Source organism: Drosophila pseudoobscura, chromosome 2 (genome assembly GCF_009870125.1).
Source record: "Drosophila pseudoobscura strain MV-25-SWS-2005 chromosome 2, UCI_Dpse_MV25, whole genome shotgun sequence".
NCBI lineage: Eukaryota > Metazoa > Arthropoda > Insecta > Diptera > Drosophilidae > Drosophila > Drosophila pseudoobscura.
The window spans coordinates 15,477,275-15,490,650 of record NC_046679.1 but is presented as its reverse complement, the minus strand read 5'-3'; the positions used below and the strand labels follow the sequence as shown (position 1 = coordinate 15,490,650).

The following is a 13,376-nucleotide window of genomic DNA, read 5'->3' as shown; positions in this document are numbered from 1 at the left end:
GTGGCAGTGGCTGTTGCACTGCCTGCAGGTGTGCACAGATGCCGCGCATGCCCAGTGAGGTGGAAAAAGCGACGACAAATGCCATGAACTTGTTGCAGTTGCGGCTGGCTGTTGCAACAGCCGCATTAATCATTGTTTTCGGGCCGCCCCCTGGGGCCTAATTGTGCATGCAACAGCAGCAACAGCAGTGCAGCGGCCGTTGTGGCAGCAACAGTCTCGCTCTCATTCGCACCCATATTACATTTATTATCCTGCTCGAATGCTGGGCGCTGCATGCCACAAAGCTGGACAAATTAACGCGTGGGCGGGTGGCATGGCACCTCAAGCGAGACGAGGTCGTGCCTCAATGTGGCAAGTGAGAGAGAGAGAGAGAGAGTTCAGAGAGCTCGGACATTTATTACAAGTGTAGTTGCCAATGTTCATGTGGCTGCCACATGTGTGTGGCATTCCGCCATTCGCCATTCGCCATTCGCTCCATTCCATTCTTTTCTCCTTTTCCAATCGCCCATTCCCTTTTGGTCCCTGTGTCGCGTGTCGGCATTAAAAAGGCGGCAACATTGTTGAATGTTGCATGCCTGAAACGTCGGGGGCAACGTCAATTTCCGTTTGTTGTCGTCATTAAAACCCAAGCCCCAACGCACGCTCCGCTGCACTTTGCCGCTGCTTTTCTGATAATGATGATGACGTCCAAGACGACGAAGACGATGGCGATGGCGATGGCGACAACTGGTTGCCACAACGAGAGCGGCATTGCCAGAAACGACCAACGAAACGAGGCTTGTGGTTTATATAACCTTGAAAACCCTTCGACGAGGGCAAGGATATATGAGATTTCGTCAATTTTAGACGGATTTTGAGACGGATATATTGTTTATACTATGATCTAGGCACAGGCCAACAATAACAATAACAAGACCCCTCATTAACGAAGAGCGATTCGAGCATTTGATGCGGTCATGCACATGACATGTATATTGTTTTCTCTTTTGAAGGATTCCCTTGTGCGTGTGTCGAGTCAAACCTGTGGGAAACAAGGACATGCCCATGGACGTGCTGATCTACATATACAGAAAATTATAATAAGAATTTAACAAAATTTTTTCATAACAATACTTGAAGAGTACCTATTATTTTGAGCAGCCTGAACTTGACTTTGAAGTACAAATGGATCCATTTTATTTTATAGCATTTATCCTATAATATAATCATGTTTATTTTATAGAAAACGAATACTTAAGGAATAATTGAGAACTAATTTTAAGTTTAAAATATTGAATAAAACCGTTTTCTGTTATGTTAAAGTTTACGTAAATAAGTGTACCTATTATTATGATCAAGTGTGTATAAAGCCTGATTAATACCAAGGGTTTAGTCGCCTAAATCGGAAATAAGTCTATTGCAAAAAGATGGGCACTTCTTTAGTTCTAAAGAAGTTTGTTCTCGCCTTTACATATTTGTATCTTAGGAATCCTTCATATGCTCCTTCATATATCTAAGGGAAAAAGTATAGAGGAAGAATTATAGAAAAAGAGTTATAGAAGAACAATTATGGAAGAAGAATTGTAATGGTGGAATTGTAGGGTGGTTAAAGTGATTCAAGAATTGGAGAAGAATTATATAAGAAGAATCTTGAAAGAGAATAAAATATATGAGAAGAATGGCAGAGTAGGGGTCCTATTCCAAGAATCACAGTAGAAGATTTCTGGTAGAAGAAATCTAGAAGAAGAAACGTTAAAGAAGAAATGTGGGGCAATATTTTAGAAAAAGAAATGTACATGAAATGCTATTGATAGAATGGAGAATGGAAATGGAGTAGAATAGTTGTAGAAGAAGAATTGTAGGAGAAGAAATGAAATCGAGAAATTGTAGGGAAAGAAATGAATTGGAGAAATTGTAGGGAAAGAACGAAATTTGGTTGAGGAAATTGAGAAGAAACGTTGAAAAGGAAGTCGAATGTAAGACGAATTGTAGAGCAGTATTTTTAAAAAAAGAATCATAGAAGATTTGTGGTGAAGGGAATCTTACAAAAGAGAAGTAAAGGAATAATTTAAAGGAAGAAGAAATGTTGTGGAAGAATTCCTGTTGTTGAAATGGAGTAAAATAGTTGTAGAAAAAGAACTGTAGAGGAGAAATAGTTAAAGAAGTGTTGTAAAAAGACAAATGGAGAAGAAGAACTGCAGAATAAAGATTTCAGAAATGTTAAAGAATTAATATATATTTATTTAATTAACAATCATCTCCTAATAATGGAAGCTAGTTACAAAAGAAGGAAAGGAGGATTTTAGGTGATTATATATATTACATGCTATTAGCTTAAGGGATAGTTCAGGGGATAAGATATATAGACAAAGAATTGTGTAAAAATCTGCTCCACAATTTAAAAGAAGAAATCTACTCCGAAATTAAGAAAAAATAAATCTAGTCAGAATGTTTGCCCAATGGAAATTCTTTTGTACTTATTTCCCTTCTCTAGTCTAGATTTATCTTCAAAAAACAATTGTAATACCCTCTGTCAGCCGAAGACAGACACGACAACGTCAAGAACATGAGCAGCAAATACCAAAGGCTACAAGGGCTACAAGCAACACGCAACATGCGGCATGCAACAACTTGAGAGCGGAAAGTGAACATAATTCTGAAATGGTGTATTCTATTAATTAGTTTGGCCAGTGCTTGGGCCTGGGAAATGACACTTTTGTAGCACTTAAAGCAATTTGCTGTGAAATGCGTAAGCAAACTGACAGATGGACAGGCGGAAGAGGGGGGGGAGAAGCGGGGCAACTGAAGGGGAGTGGACAGAAATATAAATACTTTGGTTATGAATTCTTTAAGAGGTGCCGGACGGATGCTTCGCCGCTGGTAATCGATGCCCCCCATTGACAGGTGGAAAATAGGTGCCACAGACCACCCACAGAGGTGGAGAGAGGGAGGGGGGTAGCCCGGGGTGGGGGGTGTAATGCGATAGGAAATTTGTTTGCTTTTAAATGTTTTTAACAAATGGCGGAGAATGAAGGGAAACCAAGGAGGAGGAGGAGGGGGCTTCTTTGGTTCGAGGAAATCAAGGCCGGAAATTGAAATATTATTATGTGTCTCTGTCTGTGTGTGTTTGTGTGGCATGCAACTACTTTTATGACATGCACTCGTCTCTCCCTCTTCCGACACAATGTTGCATGCAGTCCTTTGGCTGGAAAATGCAAAAGTTTTGACAACATTTGCCACTTTGTCATGCCATTTTAATTTTCAACCTTTTCCGCTCTGTCTCCCCTTTTATCGCTCTCCTTTTCTTGCCTTTTCTCTTTTACATGTCTTTCTTGGCTGATTTTTCGGATTCTACTTTGTATTTGTTGTTGCTTTTATTCGGTGTATTCCTTTGTTCGGTATTTGGTGGAATCAAAGGGTGATGTGGTATTCGTGCCACATACCCAGGGAGCTCCGCCTTTGTGGTTTCTGAATTTTAAGAGCTAGGATATCGACTTTAGGATTGAAAGTGGAAAAATTATGCATCTTTTAAGCAAAATATTATAGGGATGATCTATGGGATACTGATTATGCAACCAAAATGGAGATCCTTTTCAAGAGCTCCGCTTTGGCATGATTTAAATGGTGGCATTACAAAATAAGAATCCCTTTTTAAATTTAAATTTGAAAAATATATTAGGTTTTTATTTGGGTTTAGCCTATAGGAAATAAAAAACTATTTCTGGATAAAAGAATTTAAATATTATATATTTTTTTATATTTATTTATTTTTTTAATATTTAATTTTTTATTACTTTTATTAATATTTTTTTTTATATAACTTTTGTATTTACTTAGTATTTAATATTTTTTTTTTTATTTTTTTTAAATTTTAAATATTTTGTTTATCAATAATTTAATTAATAATAATTAATAATTTTTTTATATTTTTTGAAATATTTTTTTTTATTTTTTTTTTAATATGAAAATTTAAATAAGGTTTTAATAATACAAATCAGAAACTAATTTTAATTTTTTTTTTAACTAATCCTTACAAACAATAAACAAAATTTAGTTGTTAAAAATAAAAAATTTTCTGCTTACTAATAGACGGTAAAAAAGTGACACATAAAAAATATTTTATATTATTATTGAATATTGTATATAATAATAATGTATTGAATATGAAATACAAAAACTTTTATGGTTTGAAATTGATTAATTGGCAACAAAAACTAAAATTTAAATACAAATATTTTTGTATATTAAATTAAATTTATTAAAGAAAAATTTTTTTAAAAAATATTAATTTAAATTTAAATAAATTTTCGTGGCCATCAATACATCCAGATTAAAAAAGTTAAATCCCTCAAAGGAAAACAAATTTATTTCCGCTTAAAATATAAATATTCAACAGGGTATCTTGCAGTCGGGTCTAGGGGACCATAGCATTCCCTCTGGTGTTTTTTTTGTGTGCTCGTATTATGACAAAGTCGAAAAGTTTTTATTGCTTGGGAAAAGCGCGAAGGCAGAGAGAAATAGTAGAAAGAGAAAGAGAGGGGGGAGAGAGAGAGGGGGAGAGAGGATGTGCAGTGAGTGGACTGTGCGGAAGAGAGTGGCATAGTGAAGTGGTAGACAGCGGAAGAGGGAGGGGTGAAGGGAGGGAGGGTGCAGGGGTGCAGGGGCGTGGGGTGGGGCTAGGCTATGATTTATTTGGCGCCCCAAAACGAAACGAAACGAAACGAAATGCAGCGCGCAACGAAATGAAGCCATCAAAAACGTTGACATCGTTACGCAAAAGCGGAAATGACAATGATGATGGGCGCCAAATGAAACGATGGCCTTGCCACGCCCGCCCACCCCCAGCCCCCCCGAGCAGGACGAGCAGGGCATTTTGCTTCAATGAAATGCAATGCGGTCGTGATTTGTATGGAGAGGGTCTGGGTCTGGGTCTGGGTCCGTGTCCGGGTGCTCGGAGAGGATGTGCAGGCAAACGATTCCTGTGTTGGCTGCCATTAAAACGCGTGAAATTGAAAAGGCGAAAAATTGCAATGCCAACAGTAAAACGGGCGGAAGGGGGGGACAGAGGGGGAGTGGGGGAAAATGTGGGCCAAATGTCAGTGCAGGTTGCATGGCAAATGGTGTGAAACGGAGAAGGGGAGGGGGGGGGGGCACAAAGGAGAAGGGATATGATCAGCAGGAGCAGAAGCAGAAGCAGCTGTTGCATTGATTTGGTTATCAGCCCGGGCGCCATCTTATTGTTGCAAGTCAGAAAAGAATGTTGCCACAACGAAGGAGGGGAGGGGGGAGAGTGGAGAGTGGAAGTGTAAATGTGTGCTTGCTTGAGCGGACTTACATTGTTCAGGGATTTGTGTGCGATTAAAGGCGAAATGTCCGCTAAGGAGAGCATTAAAGTAGGCGACCAAAAGGGTTCTCTCTGGATTAAGTTCTTTCTATGTTTATTCTTATTCTATTATTCCACTGCATTCAAATGGGCAATGTTGATGGAAAACGTGAACGAAAAGCACTCATTCGATTGTGTTTTTGCCCAAGCAGTGACTTTGTCTCCTTATTTGTTTTTGTATTTGTTTTTTGCATACGCTTCGGTCGATCACAGGCAGCCAAAGCTATGCGTCTTTCGTGTTCGTGCTCGAGAGAGATCATCTGACGCTGTAAAGAGCTCGGCTTCTTGTCTCTCTATCTCTCTCATCTGCATTGAACTTTGTTTGTGCTGCTATTGCGGCTCAAGCGAAAACAAAGAGAACACACACAAAGAGAACAAAGAAGTTCGGCTGATTGAGAGATCGGCTGCTAACAGTGAGAGACCCGAGCTGTTACGCCCGATTCTGTTAGGCCTGATTCTGTTAAGCCTTTGCCAATGTTAATTCTCTGTTAAACCACTTACCATGCAGTATATACTGCACTGGGGTGTGGTGTTAAGCGAATGTTAAAATGTTAAAAGTCTGTCTGCCTGTTATATTCTGTTACTTGAATGCCTCTTTCCTTATATTAATGTTATCTTCTGCTTCTTACTCTTCTCCTCTTATCCTCTTGATCTATTAACATTATTCACTCTCCTTAACCTAACCTATCATACACACACACATTCTATATACACACAAAATCCGCATCAAAGAAGAACGAGAAAAAAAAAAACCAACACTAACCTCTATCTGCATTCTCTCTGTTTATCTATTTACACAGGTAGCGACCATGATGTCCTGCCCCCTTCCTATGCAATTACCGATACCGATTCCTTCACTACACAAAACAGAATTTGCATCGGTTCATATTGGAGTTAAGGTAAGTCTCTATCATGTCACAACCCCTCCCCTTCCCCTCCCTTCCCTCCCTTCCCTTTCCTAACTCTTTCTCTGAAATCTATCATCCTTTGATCCTTTATTCGAACTCTTTTTCTCTGTTTGCTCGCTCGATTATTAAATAGTAAATTAAGCGAAAACAAATGCGAAAATCATGCAAATGGCAAAAAGTCAACAAGTGGGGGGGGCGGGGGCAGGGGCGTGGGTGATGGGGCACAAATGCTAAATGTAAATGTTGCCAGCAACAAACTGGGGCACAAACATACACCCTGAGAAGGATGCTGTTGAGAAAAGGGGAAGGGGGGGGGGGGGGTTTCGCCACATCCGTCCATTGTTGACATTATTGCAAAACATATACACATAGACCCATGGACCCATGGACTCCTTACCCCCGCACCCGCACCCGTCCCCGCACCCACCCCCGCCCCCGCAGGCGACACAGCACAAGCCAGCAGATATTTACGTAAAATAATGTGTGCCACTAAATCAAATTGTCCGCCCCTTCGTCCCCCCTTCGTCCGCCCCCTTCGTCCTCCCCCTCATTTGACTACAACTTTAATACGAAGTGATCACATTTTAATGATACCAAAATGCACTCTTGAAGGAATAATGATGTCAAGATGGTCGTGGGTTCAACAAGAAAACAAAACAAAAACGAAAAAAAACGAAAAGGAAAAAGGGAAAAGGGAACAACGGACGCACAAAACATTTCTACGGATTGTGTCACGTTTTTTGTTTTTTTTTTGTTTGATAAATTCCACAGCATACACGTATATATCATGATTTTGGTTCGTTTTTTGTTGGTTCGTCCTGTTTAAATGCCAGGACATAAATCTATTTTTGAATGAAAGCCACTCGCTTGGCAGGATGCGTGTGGGGGGGGGCATGGCGTATGCGCAATATTTTCCAAGGGATATTTTTTGAGAGTGCTCTGTTTGGTTGTTGTTTTGTTATCTGTGAAGGAAACTGTGCTTATTGTTTGCATAATGGACGCTCGTTAGCGGGAGGGTGTGTGTGTGTGTGTGTGTGTGTGCATCCTGAGAGGGTAGCTCTTTCGCCAATACCTTGAAGGGGGGCTATTTTTGCAATTGAATAAAGAAATACTCGCAGAGCACCCCTTGAACACAGCAAAGGGACGCAGAGAAGGCTTAACCAATATAAATGCGCTTTTAATATGGGGCATACGGAATGTCCCCGACTGCTGTGTCCTGCTGCCACCTCCTGCTGCCGCCTCCTGCTGCCACCTCCTGCCCCCTCCTACCGCCTCCTGCTGCTCCTTTTTGTCACTTGGGCGTTTTAATAAATGATATCCTGCAGCGGCCCTTTGTGCCAAGGATGCTCCCTCCTGCTTTCAGGGATAATTGAAATTTCTGTTCCCCTCACACAGAAATCGGAGTTTGCTTTGTGGCTGGCCTGACAGACGTTAACTTATTGCACTCACTGTGAAAGAACTTTTCTGTGGTCCACCCCCCGCCCCCCTGCCCCTCCCGCCCACCGCGGAAATGCCGTCGGCATTTGTCGCAACATTTCAATGAAGAATGCAAACAAATTTGCAAATAATTAAGGTCGGAATGCGGCCGCAGCAGCGAGAGACAAACAAATTCAACAAACAATTAATTCCGACCCATCGAACGGCAATTAAAATGATTTTTTCTTTTTTTTTGTTTTTTTTTTTTTTGCAAATTTTATTATCCATCCAGTTGAAGGGTTAATGAGCGGCCAATAAATTGTGATTTATGTCGGGCGACAAAAAAATTGACACTGCCACTGCCACTGCGAGAGCTTAAGCGCCTCCCTGCCTCCCTCCCTGCCTCCGCACCGCCCACTCCCCGGGGCGGGGGGAATATCCGTGATCTGCCGACGCGACTAATTAACGCAAATCACAGCACGCAAAGCAGTCCACGGGCCGGAGTCCTGCTGCTGCCATGGAAAGTGATAACCAGTTCATAAAAAAGAGAAAAAAGAAGCCCGGCTGGGAGGGTGGCAAAAGTATATTTAATAATAAAAACGGAAGACAACAAAAAATGGCCTGAAATTAAACGAGCTGCCAGGAAGGAGCCAGCCCCCCCCCCCCCCTGACTGCTGTTAAACCCAATTTCCTGCCCCCCCCGAAAGGTAGAACCCCTTACACTTGACCGCGCGGCATAAATCATGGGGCAGTGGCACGGCTGCCATCGGGTGAGGGGGGGGGGGGGACACTGTCTTCGTGGGCCATAAAAAAAACGGCGCTTAAAAATTGACCGTGCTCAGGTGAGGCGGCAGAATAATATTTAATAACAAAGGAAATATAGAAGACAATGAAAAAAAAACATTTTATGGGGGAAGCCAGTCGTCGGAGGGTGGTGGGGCGGGGGGTTGTGTTGGGTTGGGTGATGGAATTTTTAAGAATTTAATTTGGTTTAGACAGCCACAATTTGTCGATAAATGTTTTACAGGTGTAAAAAACAAACATCTAAAATGTACTGGAAATGTATTCTGATGCTCCTGTTCTAGCGTTTTTGTTGCTGTATTTCGCTGCGGGAGCAGTGCAGTCGCCTCAACTAGCTTTGAATCTCTCACACAACAAAATTCTCTTCCAATTGCTTCGCCGCCCTTGCTTGTATCGCTTCTCTCAGCAGAAACAACAACAATGCGAGCTCAGGCGAGATTAACTTTTGGTTGCTGTTGTTTTCTGTCCCCCGATCGTCACTTCACGAGACTCGGCTGCTGCTCGCACTCGTACATTTACACTTTTTAGCAACAACAACAGCTATGCAAGCGCAGGCAAGGTAAACTTCTTGTTGTTTTCCGATCGTCATTTCAATTTACGAGCCGAGCCACTCGCACGAGCCTACTTCGCACGCATTGTCCGCTCGTGCATTTGCAATTCCATCCACCTATCCCCTCTATCAGCAAAAACAGCAACAATGGGAGAGCAGGCCAGGTGAATTTCAATTCACGAGCCTCTCGCTCCTACTCGCACGCATTTAGAATTCCATGCAGCTAAGGCACTCTCAGCAACAACACCAATAATAGGAGAGCAGGCAAGGTGCATTTTTTTTGTTGTTTTCTGCACTTCGATCGTCATTTTACGAGCCTCGGCTGCTGCTCGCACGCATTGCATACTCGTACATACTCCGTCCAGCTGTGGCTCTCTCGGCAACAAAAATCACTGCCTGACTCGCGCTCTGGTCTCGCTCCCACCTCAAAGCAAATGCGAATCAAGGCATAAAGAAACGGGACTCTACTCTGCTGCGTAGTTTCTGTCTTTGTTTTGACACTCTCGTCTGCAATCTGTATTCATGATTTGTTCTTTTAATGCACTGCAAACACTTCGAACCCAAGCGCTTTAATCATGTCCGTGCGTGTCCCTTTGCTCTCTTCAATTGATCATAACACAGTCATCAATGTTTCTATCTATATTTTGCAACCTCTTCAATCGCCTTTCAATCTGCTTTACCTACTTGTACCTATTTACAGTGTATGCAGCATAAACTCCTCTTTATTTACAGTTCCGTCACCGACAAATAAGAATTAGATTTAGATTCCATGGTAATCCGTTTCATTCCATGGATTTGCTTGTAGTTTTACAGCGGCAAAAACAACGCTTGACTTCCAACGGGACATGGACTCGGTTCAAAGGCCTTCGAGCTTAAGGGGACTTCCGCCATCCGCCTGTCCAGCAGGCCACTCAGCGTGTGCTCTACTATTCTCTTTGCCGGATGGGAAGGGTGATGATGAGGTCGCCACCACACCAATCCCCATGGCAAAAGCAACAGCACTGTACCGTGCATTGCACCCCTCAGTCTGTGGTCAGGGGCAGGGGGGGAGATAGAGAGAGATGTGCTTCCGTTTCAGCCATCTCAGAGGATGATTCTTTGCCTTGGACTGTCTTTAGCCTGCTGGACTACCTTTAGCTGCTTCTCCTCAGACTCCTTCTTGGAATACCTTTATCCCGCCCCCGTCCTTCTCCTCAGACATTTTCCTGGAGCTCCTGCGCATACATTCGCATTTGTTTTTCTCATGCTACTTATTAATAATTTAAGCTGCGCTTCACTCCGGGCCAAGAGACAGAGGACAGCACAGCACAACGGAACGGAACGCATTGTTTGCCCAGAAATGTTTGTCTGTCTGAGGATGCTGTGTATCCTCCTCTTCTCACAAAGGATTGCGCTTCAGTTACATTCGGGCGTTTTTCGGGCGTTGTGTTAAGCGCTCATTTCTTCCCCTTCCCCCTCACCCCTCCCCCCCACAGGTTGTTGTTTTTTTTTACTTTTTTTATTTCCACTCAAATTGTTTTATTTGCAACACACACACACACACACAGATACAGATGCAAACACCCCCAGACGTCTTGGCTTTATTACGGTGATTTTTCTTGAACGCATTTCGTGCTGCGAAAGGATCTCCGGGCATTTCCACCTTTTGTAATTTTTATGATATTATTTCGCTGCCGTCGCCGTCGCCGTTGCTTTACCTCAACTTTTGATATGCGTTCGTTCTTTCGCTTTTCCTCCATTCTTTATTATTGTAATTCATATTAAAAGAGCAAAAAAAAAAAACAAGAGAGAAAGGGAACCAAGTAGTTCTTCTTCTCGTCTCGTGTTCGTCTCATTCCACTCAATATTTGCCTTTGTGCAAAGACCAAGAGAGAGGGAGAGAGAGAAACCTTTTCAAGGAATTAAAAGAAAAGAAAAGAAAAGCATATGAAAGCCAGCCCGGATCGGATCCATGACCGAATATCCGTGCCGCCGCAATGCACATTAAGCACACACCAGAGCACCACGCACCACCCACCACCCACCACCCACCACGCACCGAAACCCCACAGCAAGGACATTCAGATTCAGGGCCTTTTGTTGTGTCCCCGCGACTCCTGATTTGATTCCAGGCTTTGTTCGGGCTGGCTCCCTAACAAGCGTTAAAAATTATAGTTATTAAGTGGGATTGTGTGTGTGTGTGTGCCGTGTGTGTGCGTGTGTGTGTGGCTCGTAAGACGCGTATGGGTAATTTGCTGAAGGCTACCAAAGGACTTTTGCCACTCTTGCCACACACATTAGGCACACGCATCTCTTCTTTTAAAATCAAAATTGCGTCGAGCCATTAGGAGGCAACAGAAACAGCAACAGCAACAGCAACAACAAAGGACCGGGCCAACAGAGGCTAATTATTCCCCCGTTTACGGCCGCCGGCGAACACAAAACAATCGTTAAACGAGAAATATTATACGAGTGTGTACCATGTGGCATACAACATAGCATGCTTTTGTGCGTGTCCAAACTACTGCGGCACGCAACCCAAAAAAGACAGAAGAAAAGGCTGGCTTCTTTCGAGCGAAACCCATGCAACAGATACCCTAGGATTTATACGAATTATAATCGAAGGGAATGTCTCTTAAAGGAAAATTCTATAAAAAAAGAAACATTTAAGAAATATTGAAAAATAAATAATCGGGATTTAAATACACAAATATATCAAATAACTATTATAATTATTTGAACTATTTTTTTTATTCAATTTATATATTTTTTTATTTAATAAATTAGTAAAATAATATAATAATAAAACATAAAACCTTAATAAATAAAATAAATTAATAATAAAACAAATAACAAAATAAATATGGCTCATATTTAATCCAAATATAACACATTTAAAAACGTAATGTCTTAAAGTAAGTATTAAAGTTGTAGGAAATATTAAATGATTAATATTATTTAATACTATAAATATTTTTTTTTTTTTAATGGGAAATATATTTCATAATTATATTTGATATGAAATATATTTTAATATTATTTGTAATATGAAATATATTTTATTATTATTTTTAATATGAGATATGTTTTATTATTTTTTTTAATATGAAATATATTTTATTATTATTTTTCATATAAAATATATTTTATTATTATTTTTATTTTTCATATGAAATATATTTAATTTTAATACATGAAAAATATTCAAATTAAATATGAAAATTAGTTAAATCAAAAATCCAAACATTTTAAAAAATTCTGTCATTAAGAATTAAATATTTTTGTATTGGAAGCCTCACAAAAATGAAGGATACTTGCATTCTCGGTATTGCCCAACATTCCCCATCTCCCATTCAAAGTCTCCCCTTTTCAATGGGATGAAAACTGAAGAAAGAAAACTGAAGAAGAAAAGCTGGCCAAGAGTGGGCCAAATACAAACAGTTAACAAGCTGCTTGTTGCTTCTTGGCATAAGTCAATTCTTGGCAGCAGGGAACACGGCTGGGGGGGCAAGGACAACGAGGAAAACTATCCGCAACAGACAGACGGACAGCGGAACAAGAGTCCTGTGTAGAAATCGAAAAGGGATACACATTAATTTCAATTAAGGCATTGCGGAACGCCCCAACGCTTCTTGAAGGACTATCTCTGAGTATTTGTTGTCCTGCAGCGTCCTTGTCGCTTGTTTCTTGTTGCTTGTTCCTTGTTCGTTGAATGCTTTACATTTGCTTTACTATTTTCGTCGTGAACGTGGGACGTCCGATATGTGTGTTTGAGACACAAAAAGGGAGAGAGAGGGGCCACCATTATTTATTATAGTTGGGCACAAAAGGACAACAAGGATACAGCACAATAGACTGTTGCTCTCTCCGTGTGTGTGTGTGTGTCGTGTGTCGCAGAAACGCAAGAAATTACACGAAATGATGCAATTCCCAGGTGTCTCGTTAAAATTTCACAAGATGGAACATTTCACAAGATGAAAGAAAAACGAAGCGAAACCCATGAGGAAACTGATTTGCCAGCAACCCCACTACGGGGGGGTGGAAAACTACTTGGAAAAGCCGCGAGCACGGCTTATGAATGGAATAGAGTCTTTCATTAATATTTGTCGGAACCCTTAGCGTTCGTTTCTTCTCGAACATCTGAAACGCTGGAAATTCCTTCCGGCTGGCAATCCCTTAAATTGCCTTTCCAATTAGATAGTTTTTCAAGTTTGCAGAACTTAGGAAAACTTTTATTGTGTATGACAATTTTTCACAGCACAGAATTCTCACAAAAAAAAAAAATAGAAAATAAAAAAATAAAACTAAGGGAAAGTGGCAAACTTTTCGCTGATTAGTTGGGAACTTGCTCTAGTTTAAA

General features: G+C 41.0%; 1 protein-coding gene across 4 annotated transcripts in view; it reads left to right on the top strand.

The window, feature by feature from the left end:
* The window catches only part of heph (polypyrimidine tract-binding protein 1 heph), a 173,994-nt gene that overhangs the window by 42,898 nt on the left and 117,720 nt on the right, over positions 1–13,376 (top strand). For all 4 annotated transcript variants that reach the window (XM_033383690.1, XM_033383681.1, XM_033383712.1 and 1 more), the window contains one exon: positions 6,163–6,261. In XM_033383690.1, the coding sequence (XP_033239581.1) occupies positions 6,172–6,261 (90 nt within the window). In that variant the 5' untranslated portion in view covers positions 6,163–6,171. Of the gene's footprint in view, positions 1–6,162; positions 6,262–13,376 lie in introns of those variants that run through there.